This window comes from Callospermophilus lateralis, chromosome 19 (assembly GCF_048772815.1).
Source record: "Callospermophilus lateralis isolate mCalLat2 chromosome 19, mCalLat2.hap1, whole genome shotgun sequence".
In the NCBI taxonomy this organism is placed as follows: Eukaryota; Metazoa; Chordata; class Mammalia; order Rodentia; family Sciuridae; genus Callospermophilus; species Callospermophilus lateralis.
In genome coordinates, this window is record NC_135323.1 from 12527773 (window position 1) to 12547159 (window position 19387).

Consider the following 19387-nt stretch of genomic DNA (forward strand, 5'->3'; position numbering starts at 1 on the left):
CTCTGAGTCTCAGCCACCCAGTCTGTAAAATGAGAATGAAATCCACACTGTGTCGCAGGTACAATCAGACACAGCAAGAGCGTGTCGCGAGCCCCAGGACACAGCGGACATTCAACAAATGGCTTATTTGATTACTCGCACAGTCACCCAATTCAGCTGAGATCCCCGTGTGCTTCCGGGTCGGATTCTTTTAGCACTTATTTATTTAGTACTTATTTCAGCAACGATTTCCCCGGGCTCTCAGGGTTGCAGGGATGGGTCCCCATTACACCCGGGACAGAGGAACTGGTGTGAAACACCACGATTTCTAATCCCATCCGCCAGTGTTAGAAGGAAACTGATCAAGAGATGGGATCCCAGGAATGAGCCCTGGGAGCCTCTTTGGCACCAGGAGGAGCGAGAAGTGGGAGCGGAGGAGAGGGCAAGGGACTGGAACCGGGTAAAATGTCAACAGATCGGGAGCTGCTCATTATCCAGAGAGAACTAAATATTATGCAGGCAATTATCGACAGGCGTCTGAAAGCAGCGCAGGGGAACTTGGTCCCCAGCCCAATTCCATGGGAGAAGGGCTGGGAGGCACTTTACACCCAGGGGGAGCGGGGAGCAGGGGTCCCCCGGCCCCACCAGACCAGCCAATCCAGCCAGGTCCTGGGCCGGGCCCACAGTGCTTGGCTCTGAAAGGGGGCTTTATCCACGAGCTCCAGGCCTGGAGCCCGCGCCCCTCCCGTCCCCCTCCCGTCCCCTCCCTCCCCCAAGATGTCATCTTTTGAGACCATTTCATGTGGAAGCATCGCTAAGTAAATTCGCTAAATGCCTATTCATCCCCGTCAGATGGGGACCCGGTGAAGCGGTAAATGTGAAAATAGCCCCAGCTCAGGCCTGGAAGGCGCTTTCCGGGGTTGCCAAATGGAGCTGCGGCGGCGCCTGACCCCCGGAGGCAGGGAGGCTTCGCGAGAGGGGGGCCCCCCAGTCCTCCCACCGAGAGGCCCTGTTTATCATTCCGGCCGCGGGGACCCATTCAGCGGTTAACTTGTCCCGCATTCATCAGGACACAATAATGAACTGTCGCAGAGAGCGACGAGGGGGCTGGCAAACAGGGCTGCGGAGGCCGGACGGAGGGGGCCTCTCTGCGGCTGGGAAGAGACATTGTTGGATTTTTTTTTCCAACGTGGGTTGATTTAGTGGCCTCTTCTCCCAGGCGCTCCTTCAAGACCCTGTCCTTTGGCCAGCGACAGGAACCGGGGTGCAGGCGCCGCGGGGCTCCCCCCGGCGGGCACGGGCGCTGGTTCAGGCGGGGGGCGCAGCGCTCGCTGTGCGGCACTTGGGGTCCTCCATGCGCGTCCCCGCGTCCCCGTGGGGTGCTCCCGCGCCGCCACCGCGCAGCCCAGCTCGGCTCTGCGCCCCTGGGACGGAGTCACCTCTGCGCAGACCCGGGGCTCGCCTGGCGCCCGAGAACCGGGCTGGCCGCGGGTGTTCACTTCGGTCACGGGATGGGACACCGGGCGGCAGGCTCCTTTTCACGGCGACAGCGCCCCCCGCCCCGGCCGGAATGAGGAGTCGGTCAACAGGCGGCGCCCAATGAGAGCGCACAGGCTCCGAGTGGCGAGACTGCGGAGTCAGGGGAGCGGCAGGAGGGGCCCGGGCGGGCGCACGGAGCGGGCCGTGTACACGGTGCGCACGTATGGTGCGCCTACTGTGTGCCCTTCCAAGGCACCCGGCTATTCACCCCGTGTGTGGGGGGAAGGGCCTACTAGGTGCATGTTGAAATCAGCCGCCACCCAGAGAGGCTCGAGAGCTGCTCCCTGGACACAGCGGGCGAGCCGCACCGCTGGGCCCTCTTTCCAGATCCTCCTGTCTCTGGAGCCTGGGCATCACTTTCTAAAGCGCTGTCGAGCTTCTGCAAAGTCTAGCCTCGCTCCTTGTTCCTTGCCACCGCCTGCACCCGCCGCCTCTCTCCGGGTCTGAGACAATGGTCAACCCCTTCCTGCTAAGTAAAACTGGGAGCCCAGAGCCCGCCGACGAAGGGGCTGTCACATCAGCGCCCTTTACCTGTTTGGGTTTGTTCAGCGGAAGAGGCGACTGCGTCTCTGGCAGATGGAGACCTGTGCGGCTGCCTTTGAAAACACTGTCACAGCTGCATGCACAAGCTGATTAGCTGTGACTGCACTGCTGGTGCCGAGATTGATGGCGATAAATTTGGGATAACAATGCCGGGAAGGGAGGCATCCGTTTGTAGGGCACAGCGGAGGGTTTGAAAGCTCCCTCCTCCCCTAGCCCCGTGGTGTCGCGGTCTCCACGCCCGATCACCAGGTGTCAGTCCAAAGGCAACTCGTGTCCATTCGTTCCTTCATTCATTCAGCAAACACTGAAGTAGCTCCTACTGTGTGCCAGCGATAAACAGTGACCAGGGGCTATCCTTGGGGTGCTCACCTTGTATGGTTAGCAAGCTCAGAGTATCCAGATGGTGACAGAATGTGATAAGGGTGGGGGGAGGGGCGGGTGCTACTTGAGGTCAGGTGGCCCGAAGAGGCCTCCCTGAAGAGGTGACATTTGGAAAGCCTGGTTGAAAAGAGCAGGCAGCAGTGGGAAGATAACACGGCCAAATTTCCCAGGGACAGCGAATGCAAAGGTCCTGAGGCCACCCTGTGTTTGGCACCAGGCTACACACTGATGGTTGCCAAGCCCCCAGGGCTGAGCCCTGGAGATTCTAAAACATGTCACACACAATGATGGGCTGTCCTCCAGGGGTTCCCAGGACAGTGGAGTGCGTGGGTCAGAGCTGCCCAGACAGGCGTTTCAATGCAGGGGTGGGGTGGTCAAGAGAGCGCCCTACCAGGCTGGTGATCGGGGAAGGCCGGAAGAGCTGGGTGACACACAGCGAGACTGGATTCTGTGGCCCAGAAGGGAGCCAAGACCCAAAGTCTCCATAGTCCCCTCCACCTGGGGACCCTGACTTTCCTCTCTGTTTATTTCCACAGGACGAATGACCAGTTGGTGGCATTTCTCTCCCGGTACCGAGATATGAATTTCCTGAAGTCACATGGCCGGGACAATGCCAGGTAGCACATCGTCCCCTCCCCCTGCGCAAAGCAGAAATGGGAAACCTGATCATTGGGGGGGCTTCCTTCGAAGCTGATCCTGATGTTGAGATAAGTTGAGGCTGGGGGCAGGGGAGGCCATGTTCATCTTCGGGCAAGATGTGAGGTGGCCCCTCCTGTCCAGCCAAGGGACAGCGAGAAATGGAAATGCGCCTCCTGTCACAGCCCTTTTCTCCCCTGAGCATTTTCCCGCGTCGTGGTCTCCGATGGCAACCCTTTGAGTAGGGCGGAGGGTTCACTCCCATTTTGTCCACGGGAAGACTGAGGCCCCAGGTCATTCGGTAAAGTGCCTACTGTGTGCCAGGCACACACTGTGCTAGCCCCGAAGGAGACCAACAGCTGACTCTCGAGGGATCTGCTGCCTGCAGGAGAGAGCCCCGCACCAGCTGGACCCAGAGGTCTGACTCCCAGCCCCATGTCCTCATGGGAGGCACCAGAGCCCCAACCTGGATCCCTTACCCCCTCTCTCAGTTAAAAGGAGCAATGTCAAAAAAACAGCTCTGTGTGGCAGACCGGCTAGAACTGACGCAGTCTTGAGCGCCCCCTGTAGGAGAAATCTGAGTCCTGCCGTTGAACTCCGCATACCTGGCAAGTCAGGGTCCTGGTAGCTTGTTAAGTGGCTGTTTGACCCTTTTGGTGTTTCCGTTTGCTTTGTTTTAATCCAGGTGTTTCATTTGAAAATGAACAGCTCTATCGAGAGACTGCCATATAGCCAGGCATGGGGATGCACGCCTGTAATCCCAGAGACAGGGGAGGCTGAGGCAGGAGGATCACGGGTTTGAGGCCAGCCACAGTCATTTAAGGAGGGCCTAGGAACTCAGCAAGACCCTGTTTCAAAATTTAAAAATAATAATAATAAGAGAAAAAAAAAAGAAAGACAGCAAAACTTCCCATGAAAATCCAGATTTCCAGCTAGGTCACCCCAAAGGTCCCTAACACTGAGATCTAGACAAAGCCCACCCTCATCAAACCACCACGGCCCCCACCTGTCTCCCTGCCCAGCCTGGCCCCACAAGGCCGCCATCTCTGCTTCAGATCCCTCTGTTCCTGCCCGTGAGGTATCGTTTGGCTGGTCCTGTGACTCAGTTTACCTGGTTATCCCAAGGGTGGGACGAAAGTGAGCAATGACCTCCACGCCCCACGGCTGCAGGACATTGCTCCGGACTCCTGCGCTGTCTCCTTGTCCTAAAGGTTAACTCTGACTGCATTTGGCCGACCGTGTGCCCCTTCTCCCTGGCTGCTCACCCCTGCCTCCGTTACTCAAAGGAGCCCCCAGACTCAAAGGTGCTCCGCCGGCCTCTAGCTGCTCAGGCCCCTGGGGGTGGAGAGGCTGGGCACAGAAGAATGATAGCCGTTGTGTCCGGTGTCACCCATTCATTCCTGATTTCATTCAATGCAGTGGTAAGAATCATTGCTCTCGCTGTCAGGAAATGAAGGGGGGCTCTGGGAGCTGACATGGTGGTCCCTAAGGCCACCCGGCTGGCTGGAGGATAGAATGTGAACCCAGGTCTTTCTGGCCCCAAAGGTAGAGCGAGGGACCGTTCCACAGAGGAGGGCGCTCACAGAAGTAGCCCCAGAACTGGTACAGAACGAAAACCCTTCCTCCTGTCCATGCAGCTTGGAGTACACAGTCTGGGCCCATGAAGTAGCCTCGTGGGCAGGAGCCCATTCTAAGTTGACCAGTTCATGGCTAAATTACATCCACCCTAATATGTTGCCGTGGCCCAGTTGGTATTCATTCCCTGTGAGCACCATTTGCCAGGTTCTCTGCTAGGAACTGGGTTAAAATCACAGGCTTTGAGGTTCCTCTTTCTCTGTTGGGAGTCTGGTCTAGTATGTCCTAGCTGGGTTGCACTGGACAAGTGACTTAACCTGTCTGAACCTTTTCCATTACCTGGACAGAGAATATCCATAGGCCTACACCTATAGGGTTTGGGGAGACTAAGTGAGATGTGGCCTGTAAAGCATTTGGCACAGTAAATACCAATGATGATGATGGTGGTGATGGTGGTGATGATGGTGATGGGGATGGTGGTGATGATGATGGTGATGATGATGATGGTGGTGATATGGTGGTGATGGTGATGATGATGGTGGTGATGGTGGTGATGGTGGTGATGATGATGGTGGCGATATGGTGGTGATGGTGATGATGGTGGTAATGATGATGGTGGTGATGGTGATGATGATGGTGATGGTGATGATGATGGTGGTGATGGTGGTGATGATGGTGATGGTGGTAATGATGGTGATGGGGATGGTGGTGATGATGATGGTGGTGATATGGTGGTGATGGTGATGATGGTGGTAATGATGATGGTGGTGATGGTGATGATAATGGTGATGGTGGTGGTGATGGTGGTGTTGTTGATGGTGATGGTGATGATGATGATGATGGTGGTGGTGATGATGGTGATGATGATGGGGATGGTGGTGGTGATGGTGGTGGTAATGATAGTGATGGTGGTGATGATGATGATGGTGGTGATGGTGATGATGGTGATGATGGTGGTGATGGTGATGGTGATAGTGGTGATGGTGGTGATGATGATGGTGATGGTGATGATGGTGATGGTGATAGTGGTGATGGTGGTAATGATGGTGATGGTGATAGTGGTGATGGTGGTGATGATGGTGATGATGATGGTGGTGATGGTGATGATGGTGATGGTGGTGGTGATGGTGATGATGGTGATGGTGATGGTGGTGGTGATGGTGATGATGGTGATGGTGATGGTGATGATGGTGGTGATGATGATGGTGATGGTGATGATGGTGATGGTGATGGTGATGATGGTGGTAATGATGGTGATGATGATGGTGGTGATGGTGATGATGGTGATGGTGGTGGTGATGGTGATGATGGTGATGGTGATGATGGTGATGATGGTGATGGTGGTGGTGATGGTGATGATGGTGATGGTGATGATGGTGATGATGGTGATGGTGTTGATGATGGTGGTGGTGGTGGTGGTGGTGATGGTGTTGGTGGTGATGGTGGTGGTGATGGTGTTGGTGGTGATGGTGATGATGATGGTGGTGGTGGTGATGATGGTGATGGTGTTGATGATGGTGGTGGTGGTGGTGGTGGTGATGGTGATGATGGTGGTGATGGTGGTGGTGATGGTGTTGGTGGTGATGGTGATGATGATGGTGGTGGTGATGGTGATGGTGATGATGGTGATGGTGGTGATGGTGATGATGGTGATGGTGATGATGATGGTGATGATGGTGATGATGATGATGGTGATGATGGTGATGATGTTGGTGATGATGGTGGTGGTGATGGTGATGGTGATGATGGTGATGGTGATGGTGGTGGCAATGTCAAGGGTGATGTCATTGTCGTGATAAGCACAGAACTAAAATGTTGCAGGAAGACATAAACAGGTGGCTTATACACCTATTTATGTGCCTGAGGGGGGAGTCGTCCTGTGTGACAGCTGCGCGTCAGCAGTTGACAGTTGGTACCCAGATGGCAGGGGGCAGGGTGAGATGTGGCTGGTACCTGCCTCCAAACCCCAGGAGCCCAGAGCCCTCAGGACAGAGTGGCTCACAAGTCCCCCTCGTGCCGCTGAGGCCTGCTGGGGTCCCCGCCTTACCTGAATGAGGCAGGAGGTCAGTGGTGACTCAGTAGCGAAGCCACCAAGAGCTGTCCTCTGCCTTTCTCCTCTCAGTCAGGCCCTCACTTTCTGCATGAACAAGGTGCCCCAGCCCGACTTCCCTCACCTCTCCCAAGGGTGCAGAGCCGGGCCTCACTGGTGCGTGTTAGGAAGAACTATTTGGTGGAAAATGACCAAAACCCAGTTCAAACTTGCTTTTGGGTAAAGAAAGTTATTAAACCAGGCAACTGAAACACTGGTCTGTCTTCAGGTATGGCTGAATCAAGCCACTGAGACAACACCCTCCACCCCAGACTCTCTATTGGTTTTTGTTTTCTTCTGTGTTTGTTTAATTTTCTGGCTCCAGGTAGTGACTACTGTCAGCTAAATAAGTCACCCCATTTCACAGATAAGGAAACTGAGACTGAGAGAGATGAAGTGATTTGATTGAGTTCACTCAGCTGAGTCAGGGCTGGGACCCAGGCCCAGGATGTCCACAGAAGACAAACTCATCCTTCCCATCAGTGAAGCCTCTTTGAGCCCCAGCCCTGCTTTCCTCGACATGCTGTGTGATTTTAAGGCAGCCGCTGTGCTTCTCTGAGCTTTATTTTCTCTCTCTAATAAACAAGGGAGTTGAAGGGGTGGTCTGCAAAGCCCCTCCCTGTTCTAAGAGTCTGTGCTTCTGGAACAGTCCTTGTGCAGCGAACGATGCGGCCAGACAGCTTGAAAGACAGAAAGATGGAGGGGCACAGAGGCAGGCAGGGAGTGCGGAGGAGGCCACGGGCTGCCTCTGCTTTTCTTTCCGCCCAGCGCCTAATGGCAGCCTTGACCTTCTGTCCTCTTCCCCAGCCTTCAGCAGCCAATTTGGACTCTAGCCCCTGCTGCGAGGAGCCGGCGAGAGGCCACTAGTGTTTTAATAGCTGCCAAATTGGTCCTGACGGTTCCTGTAATTAGGTGAAGGGAGTGCTGGGCGCGCGGCTTCTCTTTGCTTCCCTCCAAAAAAATAAAGTGACCAGACAGAGCGGATGAGGAGGCGCAGCCCTGCCTCCCGGGCTCTGCAGGCGCCACGTCTGAGCCAGTGGGGCAGGTCCCCTCTGGGGGTTGGAAAGGGAAGATTCACGCGCCGGGCACAACACGGCCTCCCCGGGGACACGTCCTGCCGGGCTGGGTGGCACGTCCTGCCGGGCTGGGTGGCGGGGCTGCATGGGACGCAGACAGCAACCCACACTGGGGTTGGCCCCCCAGGCCACCCAGCTGGGCGCTTGTGAGTGCCCTCCCTCACTCCAGCCTCACCTGGAGCTGTGGTCCGTTTTGGAAAGACAGGGCTTCGGGGACCACAGCTCTACCTGCTCGGGTCCTGTGGCTGGTGAGTGGCAGGGGGGACAGAAGGAGGCTCAGTGAACCTGGCTCAGCTCCACCTGAGGGCCTGGGCTCTCTTGTCACCCCGTGGTCAGCAAGGCCCCAGGGGCTCCGCAGTCTGAAGGTCGCCGTGTGGGGACCAGGACAGGGCAGGAGCCCACCAACAGGAAGACGGGTCTTCCTCTTTTTTCCTAGAATCACCACTTCCCAAACTGTGTTCAGGGCGTGCCGCTGACCTCTGGGGTTCCTTGGGGTCATTTATAAGTGGGTGGACTGTGGACATCAGATATTGATCTTATAGGTGTCAACAGAAGTGTAGCCGATCATCCCATCGGGTCTGTGGTCTCAGGAATACTATGCTAGATGACGGCCAAGGTTAAGAAACAGCCACTGAACGTTGGCTTCGAGACACAGGGAGAGCTCTCCCACAGCACTGCGCACGCTCAGGCCTGGAAGTGAAGACAGGCTCTGCAGCAGGTTGTCAGGGTCGGGGTGCCAGCTCTGCGCACTCACTGGGAGTGTGACTTGGGTAAGTCACGTCACTACTGTGTCTCAGTTTCCTCATCTGAAAAAATTCCTCATGGGAATGATGCTAATAGTGCTGACCCGTGAAGTCACTGCAGGAATTAACCAGGAACAGTTAGTGTGTGTGGGGAGCTGGGGTGGTGAGGGCAATGGTGCTGATGATGTTGGTGGTGGTGAGGGTGATGTTGGTGGCAAGGGTGATGTTGATGGTGGAGATGATGGTATAATGGTGGTGATGATGGTGGTGATGATAGTGATGATGTTGATGATAGTGATGGTGATGATGATGGTGATGGTGGCGATGATGGTGATGGTGATGGTGGTGGTGGTGATGGTGGTGATGTTGGTGATGGTGATGATGATGGTGATGGTGTTGATGATGGTGATGATGATGGTGGTGTTGAAGATGGTGATGGTGATGGTGATGGTGGTGATGGTGTTGGTGATGGTGGTGATGATGGTGATGGTGTTGATGATGGTGATGATGGTGGTGATGGTGGTGATGGTGGTGATGGTGGTGATGATGGTGATGGTGTTGATGATGGTGATGATGGTGATGATGGTGGTGATGGTGGTGATAGTGGTGATGGTGGTGATGATGGTGATGGTGGTGATGGTGATGGTGTTGATGATGGTGGTGATGATGATGGTGGTGGTGATGGTGGTGATGATGATGGTGGTGGTGATGGTGATGGTGTTGATGATGGTGGTGATGATGATGGTGGTGATGATGGTGATGGTGGTGATGATGATGGTGGTGATGGTGATGGTGGTGATGATGATGGTGGTGATGATGGTGATGGTGTTGATGATGGTGGTGATGATGATGGTGGTGATGATGGTGATGGTGATGATGGTGATGGTGGTGATGGTGATGGTGGTGATGATGATGGTGGTGATGATGGTGATGGTGTTGATGATGGTGATGGTGATGGTGATGGTGGTGATGGTGTTGATGATGGTGGTGGTGATGGTGATGGTGGTGATGATGGTGATGGTGTTGATGATGGTGGTGGTGATGGTGATGGTGTTGATGATGGTGGTGATGGTGGTGATGGTGGTGATGATGGTGATGGTGATGGTGCTGATGATGGTGATGGTGATGGTGGTGATGGTGGTGATGATGGTGGTGGTGATGGTGTTGATGATGGTGATGGTGATGATGGTGATGGTGGTGATGGTGTTGATGATGGTGATGGTGATGGTGTTGATGGTGGTGATGGTGATGATGATGATGGTGTTGATGATGGTGGTGGTGATGGTGATGATGATGGTGGTGATGATGGTGATGGTGGTGTGGAAGAGATGAGAAGAATCACAAGGATGATGGACAAGTGACTCTAAGCCTTAGAGAAGCAACTGGCATCCCCCGTGTGAGGAGGCTAGACAGGGAGGAGGTGACGAGAGGCCCAGCCCTGGTGGAAAAGGAAATGTTTCCCTCTTCTCCGGCCTGGACTCTGCCCCTGGAGCCAGCACTGCCCCAGTGGGCACCAGAGTGGCCCTGGCCGCAGCAACAGCTCCCTTCTCTGACACGGAACTAATCCTCAAGCCCAAATCTCCTCCATGTGTAAACAGCCAGTGATTAAGCAGAGCTGGAGAGTCTGCGGCAGCCTGGCCGGGGCCCTGCAGGCAGACGTGCTGTCAGGAGGCGAGTCCAGCTTCCCTCTGGGGGACGGGCCCTCTCCCAGCCTAGGCGCAGCACCAGGACTGACGGGTGGGTAGTTCATGCCTTGTCCCAGGAGGGAGAGCAGGTTGGTTTCTCTTCTGCTTCCCGTAAGCCCAAGCGGTACACTGGTGGCACCCCACTTGTCTATTTCCGTCTGATTGTGGCCCGAGCCACAGTGGAGCTCAGCACCCCCTCACTGCATACCTCTTGCCCTGGCCTCGGCTGGTGCCGTGACGTCCCCTTTGGGACTTTTTAACCCCCAGATGATGTGCACAGAAGTTGGACAACAGACCCACAAGAAACCATCTCCCAGAGTCATCCCGGACAAGTAGGTGTAGTCATTTCTCCTCTGCATTTTTCTTATGTCCTGAGCCTTCCAGGAAGGACATGCATCACTGGGGCCAGGACTCAGGCCCCAGGACACAGGCCCCAGGACACAGGCCCCAGGATCCAGGCCCCAGGATCCAGGCCCCAGGATCCTGGCCCCAGGACTCAGGCCCCAGATCCAGGCCCCAGGACTCAGGCCCCAGGACTCAGGCCCCAGGACACAGGCCCCAGGACTCAGGCCCCAGGACTCAGGCCCCAGGACTCAGGCCCCAGCATCTAGGTCCCAGGACACAGGCCCCAGGACACAGGCCCCAGGACTCAGGCCCCAGGACTCAGGCCCCTGGCTCCATAGGCCCCAGGATCCAGGCCCCAGGCCCCAGGCCCCAGGCCCCAGGCCCCAGGCCCCAGGCCCCAGGATCCAGGCCCCAGGACTCAGACCCCAGGGCTCAGGCCCCAGGATCCAGGCTCCAGGACTCAGGCCCCAGGACCCAGGCCCCAGGACTCAGGCCCCAGGATCCAGATCCCAGGACTCAGGCCCCAGGACACAGGCCCCAGGACCCAGGCCCCAGGACCCAGGCCCCAAGACTCAGGCCCCTGGCTCCACAGACCCCAAGACTCAGGCCCCTGGCTCCACAGTCCCCAGGACTCAGGCCCCAGGCCCCAGGCCCCAGGATCCAGGTCCCAGGACACAGGCCCCAGGACTCAGGCCCCTGGCTCCATAGGCCCCAGGACTCAGGCCCCTGGCTCCATAGGCCCCAGGACTCAGGCCCCAGGATCCAGGCCCCAGGCCCCAGGCCCCAGGATCCAGGCCCCAGGACTCAGACCCCAGGGCTCAGGCCCCAGGATCCAGGCTCCAGGACTCAGGCCCCAGGACTCAGGCCCCTGGCTCCACAGGACCCAAGACCCAGGCCCCAGGACCCAGGACCCAGGACCCAGGACCCAGGACGCAGGCCCCTGGCTCCAGAGGCCCCAGGACCCAGGCCCCAGGACCCAGGCCCCAGTACCCAGGCCCCAGGACGCAGGCCCCAGGACCCAGGCCCCAGGACCCAGGCCCCAGGACTCAGGCCCCAGGGCTCAGGCCCCAGGATCCAGACTCCAGGACTCAGGCCCCAGGACTCAGGCCCCTGGCTCCACAGGACCCAGGACTCAGGCCCCAGGATCCAGGCCCCAGGACTCAGGCCCCAGGATTCAGGCCCCAGTACCCAGGCCCCAGGATGCAGGCCCCAGGCCCCAGGACTCAGGCCCCTGGCTCCACAGGCCCCAGGCCCCAGGCCCCAGGACGCAGGCCCCAGGACGCAGGCCCCAGGCCCCAGGACCCAGGCCCCAGGACGCAGGCCCCTGGCTCCCCAGGCCCCAGGACTCAGGCCCCAGGACCCAGGCCCCAGGCCCCAGGACCCAGGACCCAGGACTCAGGCCCCTGGCTCCACAGGCCCCAGGCCCCAGGCCCCAGGGCGCAGGCCCCTGGCTCCACAGACCCTCTCTGGCTTCTTTTCTTCCCACCAAGTGGGCTGTCTGCACAGCGCAGCAGCAGCTGCACCTGGAAGGTTCCTGGGTGGCGGGGACTGTCTGAAGCCCCTGCAGGAATGGACCCTTCAGTCCCCACCACAGGCCTCTCATGGCCTGCAGCGCTGCTCATGTCCATCTCCAGGTGTGGACGCTGAGTCTGGAGAGATTAAGCAGCACGCAGAGGGCAGGTGGGGAAGCAGGTCTGAGCCCAGGTGGTCGGGCGCTGCAGTCCGGTTCTTATAACCCCTGGGCAGTGTGATCAGCCAGGTGTTCTGTGGAGCTTCCCTCTGCGTCCAGGTGTGGACACCCATGTTCTGTTACTATAATAAAATACCTGAGGCAGGGTATTTGTGAAGAAAGAGGTTTATTCGCTCAGAGTGTTAGAGGCCAAAGTTCCAAACAGCATCATCCCAGCTCCAGCAAGGGTCCCACGGCAGATGGCAGTTCAATCCCTTCTGAGGGCCTGACCCTGCCTTGACTTATTAAGGTTTGAATCCTATCCTTGCCACTGACTGGCTGTGTGATCTTGGGAAGATTACTGAACCTCTCTGTCTCTGTTCTTTCATTCGTAAAATGAATCCCCGTGGGCGGAAGTGAAGACTAACAGAATACACACGGAGTGAGTGGGATGTAGTCCGCGTTCCAGGAACGATAACTGTTAGGATCTACATTTTCTCTCCCCCTCGGAGTGAGAGAAGGACAGGGATGGTTCCCACCTGATCCCCAACCACATTCTCAGCACACAAACCAGGGCCTGGAACATCCAAGACGCTCTCCGGAGCTGCGGTCACTGTGGCTGTCCCAAGCCCTGGGCGCTTCCAGCTGCTGCAGAGCAGAGGCGTGACAGGGGACTCCAGCCTGGTCAGCAGGGCACAGCCACCTGAGCCTGGGAGGGCCCCTCGGAGCTGCCAAGCTCAGGACCCAGTGAGCTGGGTCCTCGTAGGCCATGACATTTGTCACCTCCTCCCTGCCACAACGGTGGGTGTTGCTAAAAGGGTTGGGGGATGGGGTCCCGGGCCTTGGCCGCTGTCCTTGGTGCTGACGTCCCTCTGCTCTCCTGGTCACAGCTTCTCGTTAGCCCGGGGGTGCCCGACCCGCCTGTCTACCAGACCCCAGGAGAGGCAGAGGTCAAGGCTCCCAGCTCGGTGCAGGAGCACGTGAGGGCCCGGGGGTCCACGGAGCGCTCACCTGCGCTGGGCGACCCGCCGAGCCCACCCCACCACCTCCCCATAGTCTCATTGCGACCTTCACGCCTGACCTTGGGTGGGCCCCATGGCAGTCACCCCTCTCTACATGAGATCCCGGAGCAGCTCACAGCTAAGGGCACCGAGGTCAGCAGCCCGGGAGTCCCTGGTGACAGTGGTGTCCCTATTCATGTCACCGGCTGATTTCCCACCTTGTGGGTCTTTATGCTTCATTCTGTGACTTTTTCTTTTTTTTTTTTCCCACCAAAATGCGTAGGCCATGCTGGTGCCGAGGGAGGAAGGAGGGTTCAGTGTCACATGGCTGGATAGGGAAACAGGAGAGCAGGGGACTTTCCCCTAGGCTCATCCGTTCTCCCTGGGGCTCGGGTTTGGTTTGGTTTTCATCTGTGGAATGAGTCGCGTTGGTTGTTGGCTGCGTTGGTTTCCATCGCTGGGACACGACCTGGGAAAATCAGCTTAAAGAGAGGGAAGATTTATTTTGGCTCCTGGGCGCAGAGGTTCTGGTCCACGGTCAGCTGGCTCCAGAGAAGGCAGGGGTCATGATGGGGCAGAGCTGCTCAGCTCTCGGTGGCCAGGCAGCACGAGGGACAGGGGAAGGGACCGGGCTGGGGCTCCAATGTCCCCTTCAAGGGACGCCACGAGAGCCCAGGATGTAAAGCTGAGTGCGAACGGTTCCAAGCTGTCCCCCTTCGTCGCCCGCCCGGTCTGAAGACAGGTTCTCACAGGATCATCAGGAAAGCCTCTTCCAAAACCAACAAGGAAGCCTGTCTCTAGCTTCTCTCTCATCTCGGAGCACCATCTTTGGGAGGCAGACGTCCTCAGATTCTTTATTTCTATTCTACTGGAGGGACCCTGGCGAATGGGGACAGGGAAGGATGGCAGGGTCCTTAGGAGTCTGCGCTGGATTCGGCCACACCTGGACTCAGGTCCAAGACTGGCTGCTGTGCCACTTGGGGGAAATTACTTAACCTCTCTGAGATTCAGTTCTTTTGTTTGCTGAGTGCGTTCGGAGGCTCTGATACCTGGCTACTCGTGTCTGTTGGTGGTCCAGCTGTTCCCCTTCCCTCCATTCACTCATCAATAAGTATTACCTGAGCATCTCAAAGACGCTCCTCACTATTCTAGGTGTGAGGGACACGGCCGGGAACAAAAACAGATTCACAATCTCTGCCATCTGAGGGCTCATGTCTAGTGAGTAGAAATAGACCGTGAACCCAGACCTGGATGCTGTTCTAGAAAGTTAGAAGCGATTGGATGAAAACGTTAAGCATGAACGAGCGTCCGCGACGCCGGGGATGGGAGAGAGACGTCAGCATCGCCTCACTGGTAGGTGGCGATGATCACACTTTGCAAGGCCCTTCGAGAACCATCGACACTTCATCCTGGGAACTGTCCGGCTTCATGGGCTCATCTTACGTGAGAGCAGGCTAAGGACCCACCACCTGTGCCTGGTGTCTGCCCTGCCATAATGCCCCCTGTCACTCTCTTTGCCCCCAAGGTAGCCATGGCAATGGGAAATGAAAGGTCCCCTTCTGTGCACGAGGCCTGCGGCTGCCTCCCTAGGGCACATGAGCCAGCATCTGTGAGGTGCACCCCAGGGGCCTCCCTACGGACTTGTCTTGCTCTCTGGCACCTTCTTTCCAAGTTCTGGACGTTTCCTGCAAAAGGCAGGAAAATACAGCCTCTCCCAGCCCAGACAGCTGATTCCTCTCTCCAGGTCGGTACCCTGACTCGGGGCCTCTGCCACCTTCTTCCGGGCCAAAAGAAAGTCTTTGGTAGCCCCCCTGTGACCCCAGAAACTTTTCCGAGATCTGGGGAATTGGCTGTCTCTATTTATTCATAATTAACCAAAGCCTATATTTGCAGCTTATCAGCTTTTGAATTCAGTAAATAAAGAGACCAATCTCCCGATGCCATGAATATTTCATTTTGGAGATGACTGCATGAATATTGTATTTGGATATTATGGCCTGGGACGTCACATTAAAATTGCAAGGCAATGACATTATCCCATATAATGGAACATGAAATTAAAAAGCTGCACCCCGGAAGGAGCAAATCACTAGAAAAGTTTCTTTCTCTTCCCTACAGGAATCCTGCCCTTCCTCCCCCTCCCCCTCCTCCTCCCCCTCCCCCTCCTCCTCCCCCTCCCCCTCCTCCTCCTCCTCCCCCCCTCCTCCTCCTCCTCCCCCTTCTCCTCCTCCTCCTCCTCCTCCTCCTCCTCCTCCTCCTCCTCCTCCTCCTCCTCTTTCTCACAGTATGATTTCCATGTAAGTTTTCATACAAGTCATCTAAAATCTAAAGTTTGCAACACAGTTCCGTGCACCCACCGGGCGTTATTGCAAAATCAGCACTAGCCAGAGCCCCAGAGCCCCAGAGCCGAGGTAGGATCTCCCTTTCCTAAACTCGGGGCTTGCTTGAAAGCCCAGTTGTGTCTCCACGCGGTGATACTGTGACCATAATGAAAATTCTCACCAAGTCCCTCCCCAGCAAGGACATGGCTCTGCTAATGAGCTTCATTTTGCATGCGGAAGATGCATTGGGTAAGAATGAGACCAGGAGGTTGGATACCTGGGCCTTCCAGATGGTTCTGCCCTGGGGCTGAGTCCTCTGTGCATCCTTGGAAAAGTCCTCAGCCTTCTCTGGGCTTCTCTGTCCGCATATGGAAGGTGACACCGGCCCCACACCCTCCTCTGGGTGTAACAGTGACTTACAGCTGTCATCCTGGCCGGGTCCTATGGTCAGAGTTCAGCCTAGAGAGGTTTTATTTGCCCAGAAACGCTTTTTCTTCAAGGCATGTGAGTGCCTCTCGGAACGCGCACTTTCTGCCCCTCTGTGGTGGGAACCGTGGCTCGGGTCATCTGAGCCTCTTCACGGTTTCGGTTTCTCCTTTCTGGCCAATCGCTGCCGGCATCTAACGTCAAATCCAGATCTAGCCCACCTTGGCCATTATGCCAAGAGGAAAGCTGAGACCCAGAGAGGATGCCTCACCTTCCAAAGTCACCCAGCTGGGAGGGAGGTTTTCAGGCCCGCACCAAAGCTGCGCCAGAGGCTGGTGTGCACCAGGAGCTGGGGCGGAGGAACCCGAGGGGGCGCTCAGAAGGGGCGTTGCTGAGATGGACTAGAGCAGCCCAGGTTCCCAGATGTGTGTGGGGGGGGGCTCCGTGGGCTGAAGAAGCAGAAGTTCCCGGGCCGGGAGACCTCTGGGCTATAAGAGCCCAACCTAAGGACTAGTTCCCTGGTACAGGGACCCTCCCTGCTTCTCTAGTACCCCACGAGGGCCCAGCACCGTGCCTGGCACACAGTAGGTGTACAATAAACATTCACAGTGAACACTCCTGTCTCAGCAGCTCTGCCCCCAAGGAGCTCTGGGTTCTGCATCCACAAAACAGGAAAAGCCAGTTCTATCCGTCCTCTTCAGGCAGTCCCAAGGGAGATGATCAGACCTCCATTTACCTCCTGGAGTAGAAGTTCCTGTTCCGGGGGTTCTCGGGGAGCACTCAGGGGTCTGTGGCCTGGATGGGAACAAAGTGATACCTTTACTTCCTCCGAAGTCTAATGGCAGTCTAACTGGCCATAGATGCCAAAGGCAGCCCCACTTACAGTAGCTGAGTGGGACACGGGCAGCAATCATGTGTTTCATGTTCCGGCAGAGGTGGCCTAGACCCCTTATGCTCGCTCTTCTGCAAAATTACAGGTGTCCCTCAGAGGTAGAGCGCTGGCCTCGCATGCCCAAGGCCCCCGGTTGATCCCCAGCACTGCAAAATAATAATAATAAAAATAATAATAAAAATAATAATAATAATAAAAAAATAATAATTACAGTAGGTATTAGACCTGCCATGATCTCTTGTTTCATGTGTTCACAATGAAACATCCTACGTTTGTTATTTGTCAAAGTACTTTGCAATCGGGGGTACAATGTGTCAATCAAGAAGCGGAGGCGGTCTGGGGGTGTGGCTGGGGTGGAGCGCATGCATCTGGGGGCGCCGTCCTGAGATGAGGGCACAGGCTGCGTCCACCACGACAGCCCGGCCCCAGCAGGTTCCCTGAAAGGTCTCTAGGGAGGAAGCGGGCAGAGCTGACCGTCGTGGCCCTCCGATGGTGCCGGGCAGTACCCTGGGCTCTCTGCGCCTCGGTGGCCGCAGACGTGAAGTGGGGCCACCCCGGAACCTGCCTCACGGGAGCGCGCCCCGCTTCCCTGCGAGGCCAAGACGCGAACCCCACACTGACCCTGGTTCTGCGCCTGGAGCGCAAGATGTGCCCCCCAAATCCTGCTGCTGCCGTGAGGGTTTCTGTTTGTCTGTTTGCATCTGGGCTCTGGGGACCAGGGCACCCTGGGCTCAGGGCCACCTCGTCCCACCCAGGTTCATCCGGAAACAAGGCCTGGACCGGCTCTTCCTGGAGTGCGACGCGCACATGTGGCGCCTGGGGGACCGCAGGATCCCGGAGGGCATCTCGGTGGACGGCGGCTCCGATTGGTTCCTGCTGAACCGGAAGTTTGTGGAGTACGTGACGTTCTCCACGGACGACCTGGTGACCAAGATGAAGCAGTTCTACGCCTACACGCTGCTTCCCGCGGAGGTGAGCGCAGGAAAACTTCCCGGGGTTGGGGAGGGATGGGGGGCTCTAGCCACCGGCTGCAGTGCTGGTCCCCAAACCTGAACCCAGGACGGGGAGCCGCACCTGCCCCAGGGCCTTTGCAGTGGCAGAGCCTCTGGTCGCATGTCCAGTTTGCCCCAAGGCTATAGGAATGGGACGCTCTGGGTCTCCACCATCCTGCATGTGCCTCTGCAAAAGGTAGAAAATGGAGCGCTCGCTGGGCATTTGGCCCCTATTAAATAGAAAAACGTCCCAATGTACTGATTGTGTTAGAACAAGGCAGTTTATTGCTGTTTTCCAGAAAATGTTGTGAAAAAAATTACAAACCCCTCATATCTACCAGATTGATCCCCCCGCACCCCGTGTTGTGCAGTGCATAACCTATACAACTGGATAGCCTCAACCTTTAAGGACATACCCACATGGACTTCGGAGTGACCTCTGCAGTCACCAGTGCTGTAGTAACCACCTTTTTGACACCCAAGAATTCCCTTTCTTCTTTGAATATAGCTCTGTCACTCTCTGATAGAAAACAGTGTCGGCTTCATTGGTCAGATCTCAGAAATACAAGAGATCCCAGGGACAGCCAGCCAGGGACACCTACACTAGCCCCTGTGGCCACCTGCCCAGGACTAGAGAGAGACAGGACCCCTGCTTCAGCCCCACGGACATCAGGCACCCTGCCCTTCCCTGGGTTGTCCTGCTGAGTGGCAAAGACAGGGCCCTTCAACCCTAGGCTGGATGGCGCCCGAGGGTCGGGCCGCCTTCACCCAGGGGTGAAATCCCAGCGCACATGTCCTTGGTACCAAGCTATCTCAGACCTGAAGCCTGTCGCTTTCAAATCTGGCCCTTTAAAAAGTAAGAGCCCTCTTGGCTCAAGGTTCCTGGAAAATTGTCCCCATGCTGGCCTCTGCCCCCTCCCCTGCGTTGACGTACCCGAGAGACTTCCTGTCCGCTGAGCTCGCTTGCTGCAGGTGCCTGGGGCGATGGGCTGTCTTGAAATCAGGTGGAGACGGGGAGAGACAGCGCTGGGGCCGGGGGACACTTCTAGGTAGAATCCAGCCACCGAGTTGACAGGCCTGGCAGTTGTCCCCAAGAGTCTCCAGGAGCACTCCGTGCCGCTGGAGGGCCTCTGGGGCCCGCCTGGGGGAGGCCGGGGAGGGCTGAGCTGGGCTCCTCTCTCCCCACAGTCCTTCTTCCACACGGTCCTGGAGAACAGCCCCCACTGCAACACCATGGTGGACAACAACCTGCGGGTCACCAACTGGAACCGCAAGCTGGGCTGCAAGTGCCAGTACAAGCACATCGTGGACTGGTGTGGCTGCTCCCCCAACGACTTCAAGCCCCAGGACTTCCACCGCTTCCAGGTGAGCCCCTCCCGACCCCAGACCCCAGACCCCGCCCACCAGCCACCTCTGAGGCCTCCAGGGAGCCCCGAGGCCGCCCCACCCCTCCATGCCCTGCCCCGGGACTGCTGGTCACAGCAACCCCTTCAAG

General features: G+C 57.1%; 1 protein-coding gene across 1 annotated transcript in view; it reads left to right on the forward strand.

Annotated features, from left to right (window-relative positions):
* The window catches only part of Xylt1 (xylosyltransferase 1), a 239816-nt gene that overhangs the window by 193958 nt on the left and 26471 nt on the right, over positions 1 to 19387 (forward strand). Inside the window, exons 5-7 of the mRNA XM_076840180.2 lie at positions 2979 to 3059; positions 17656 to 17872; positions 19081 to 19257. Coding sequence (XP_076696295.2) covers positions 2979 to 3059; positions 17656 to 17872; positions 19081 to 19257 — 475 coding nt within the window. The remainder of the gene's footprint in view (positions 1 to 2978; positions 3060 to 17655; positions 17873 to 19080; positions 19258 to 19387) is intronic.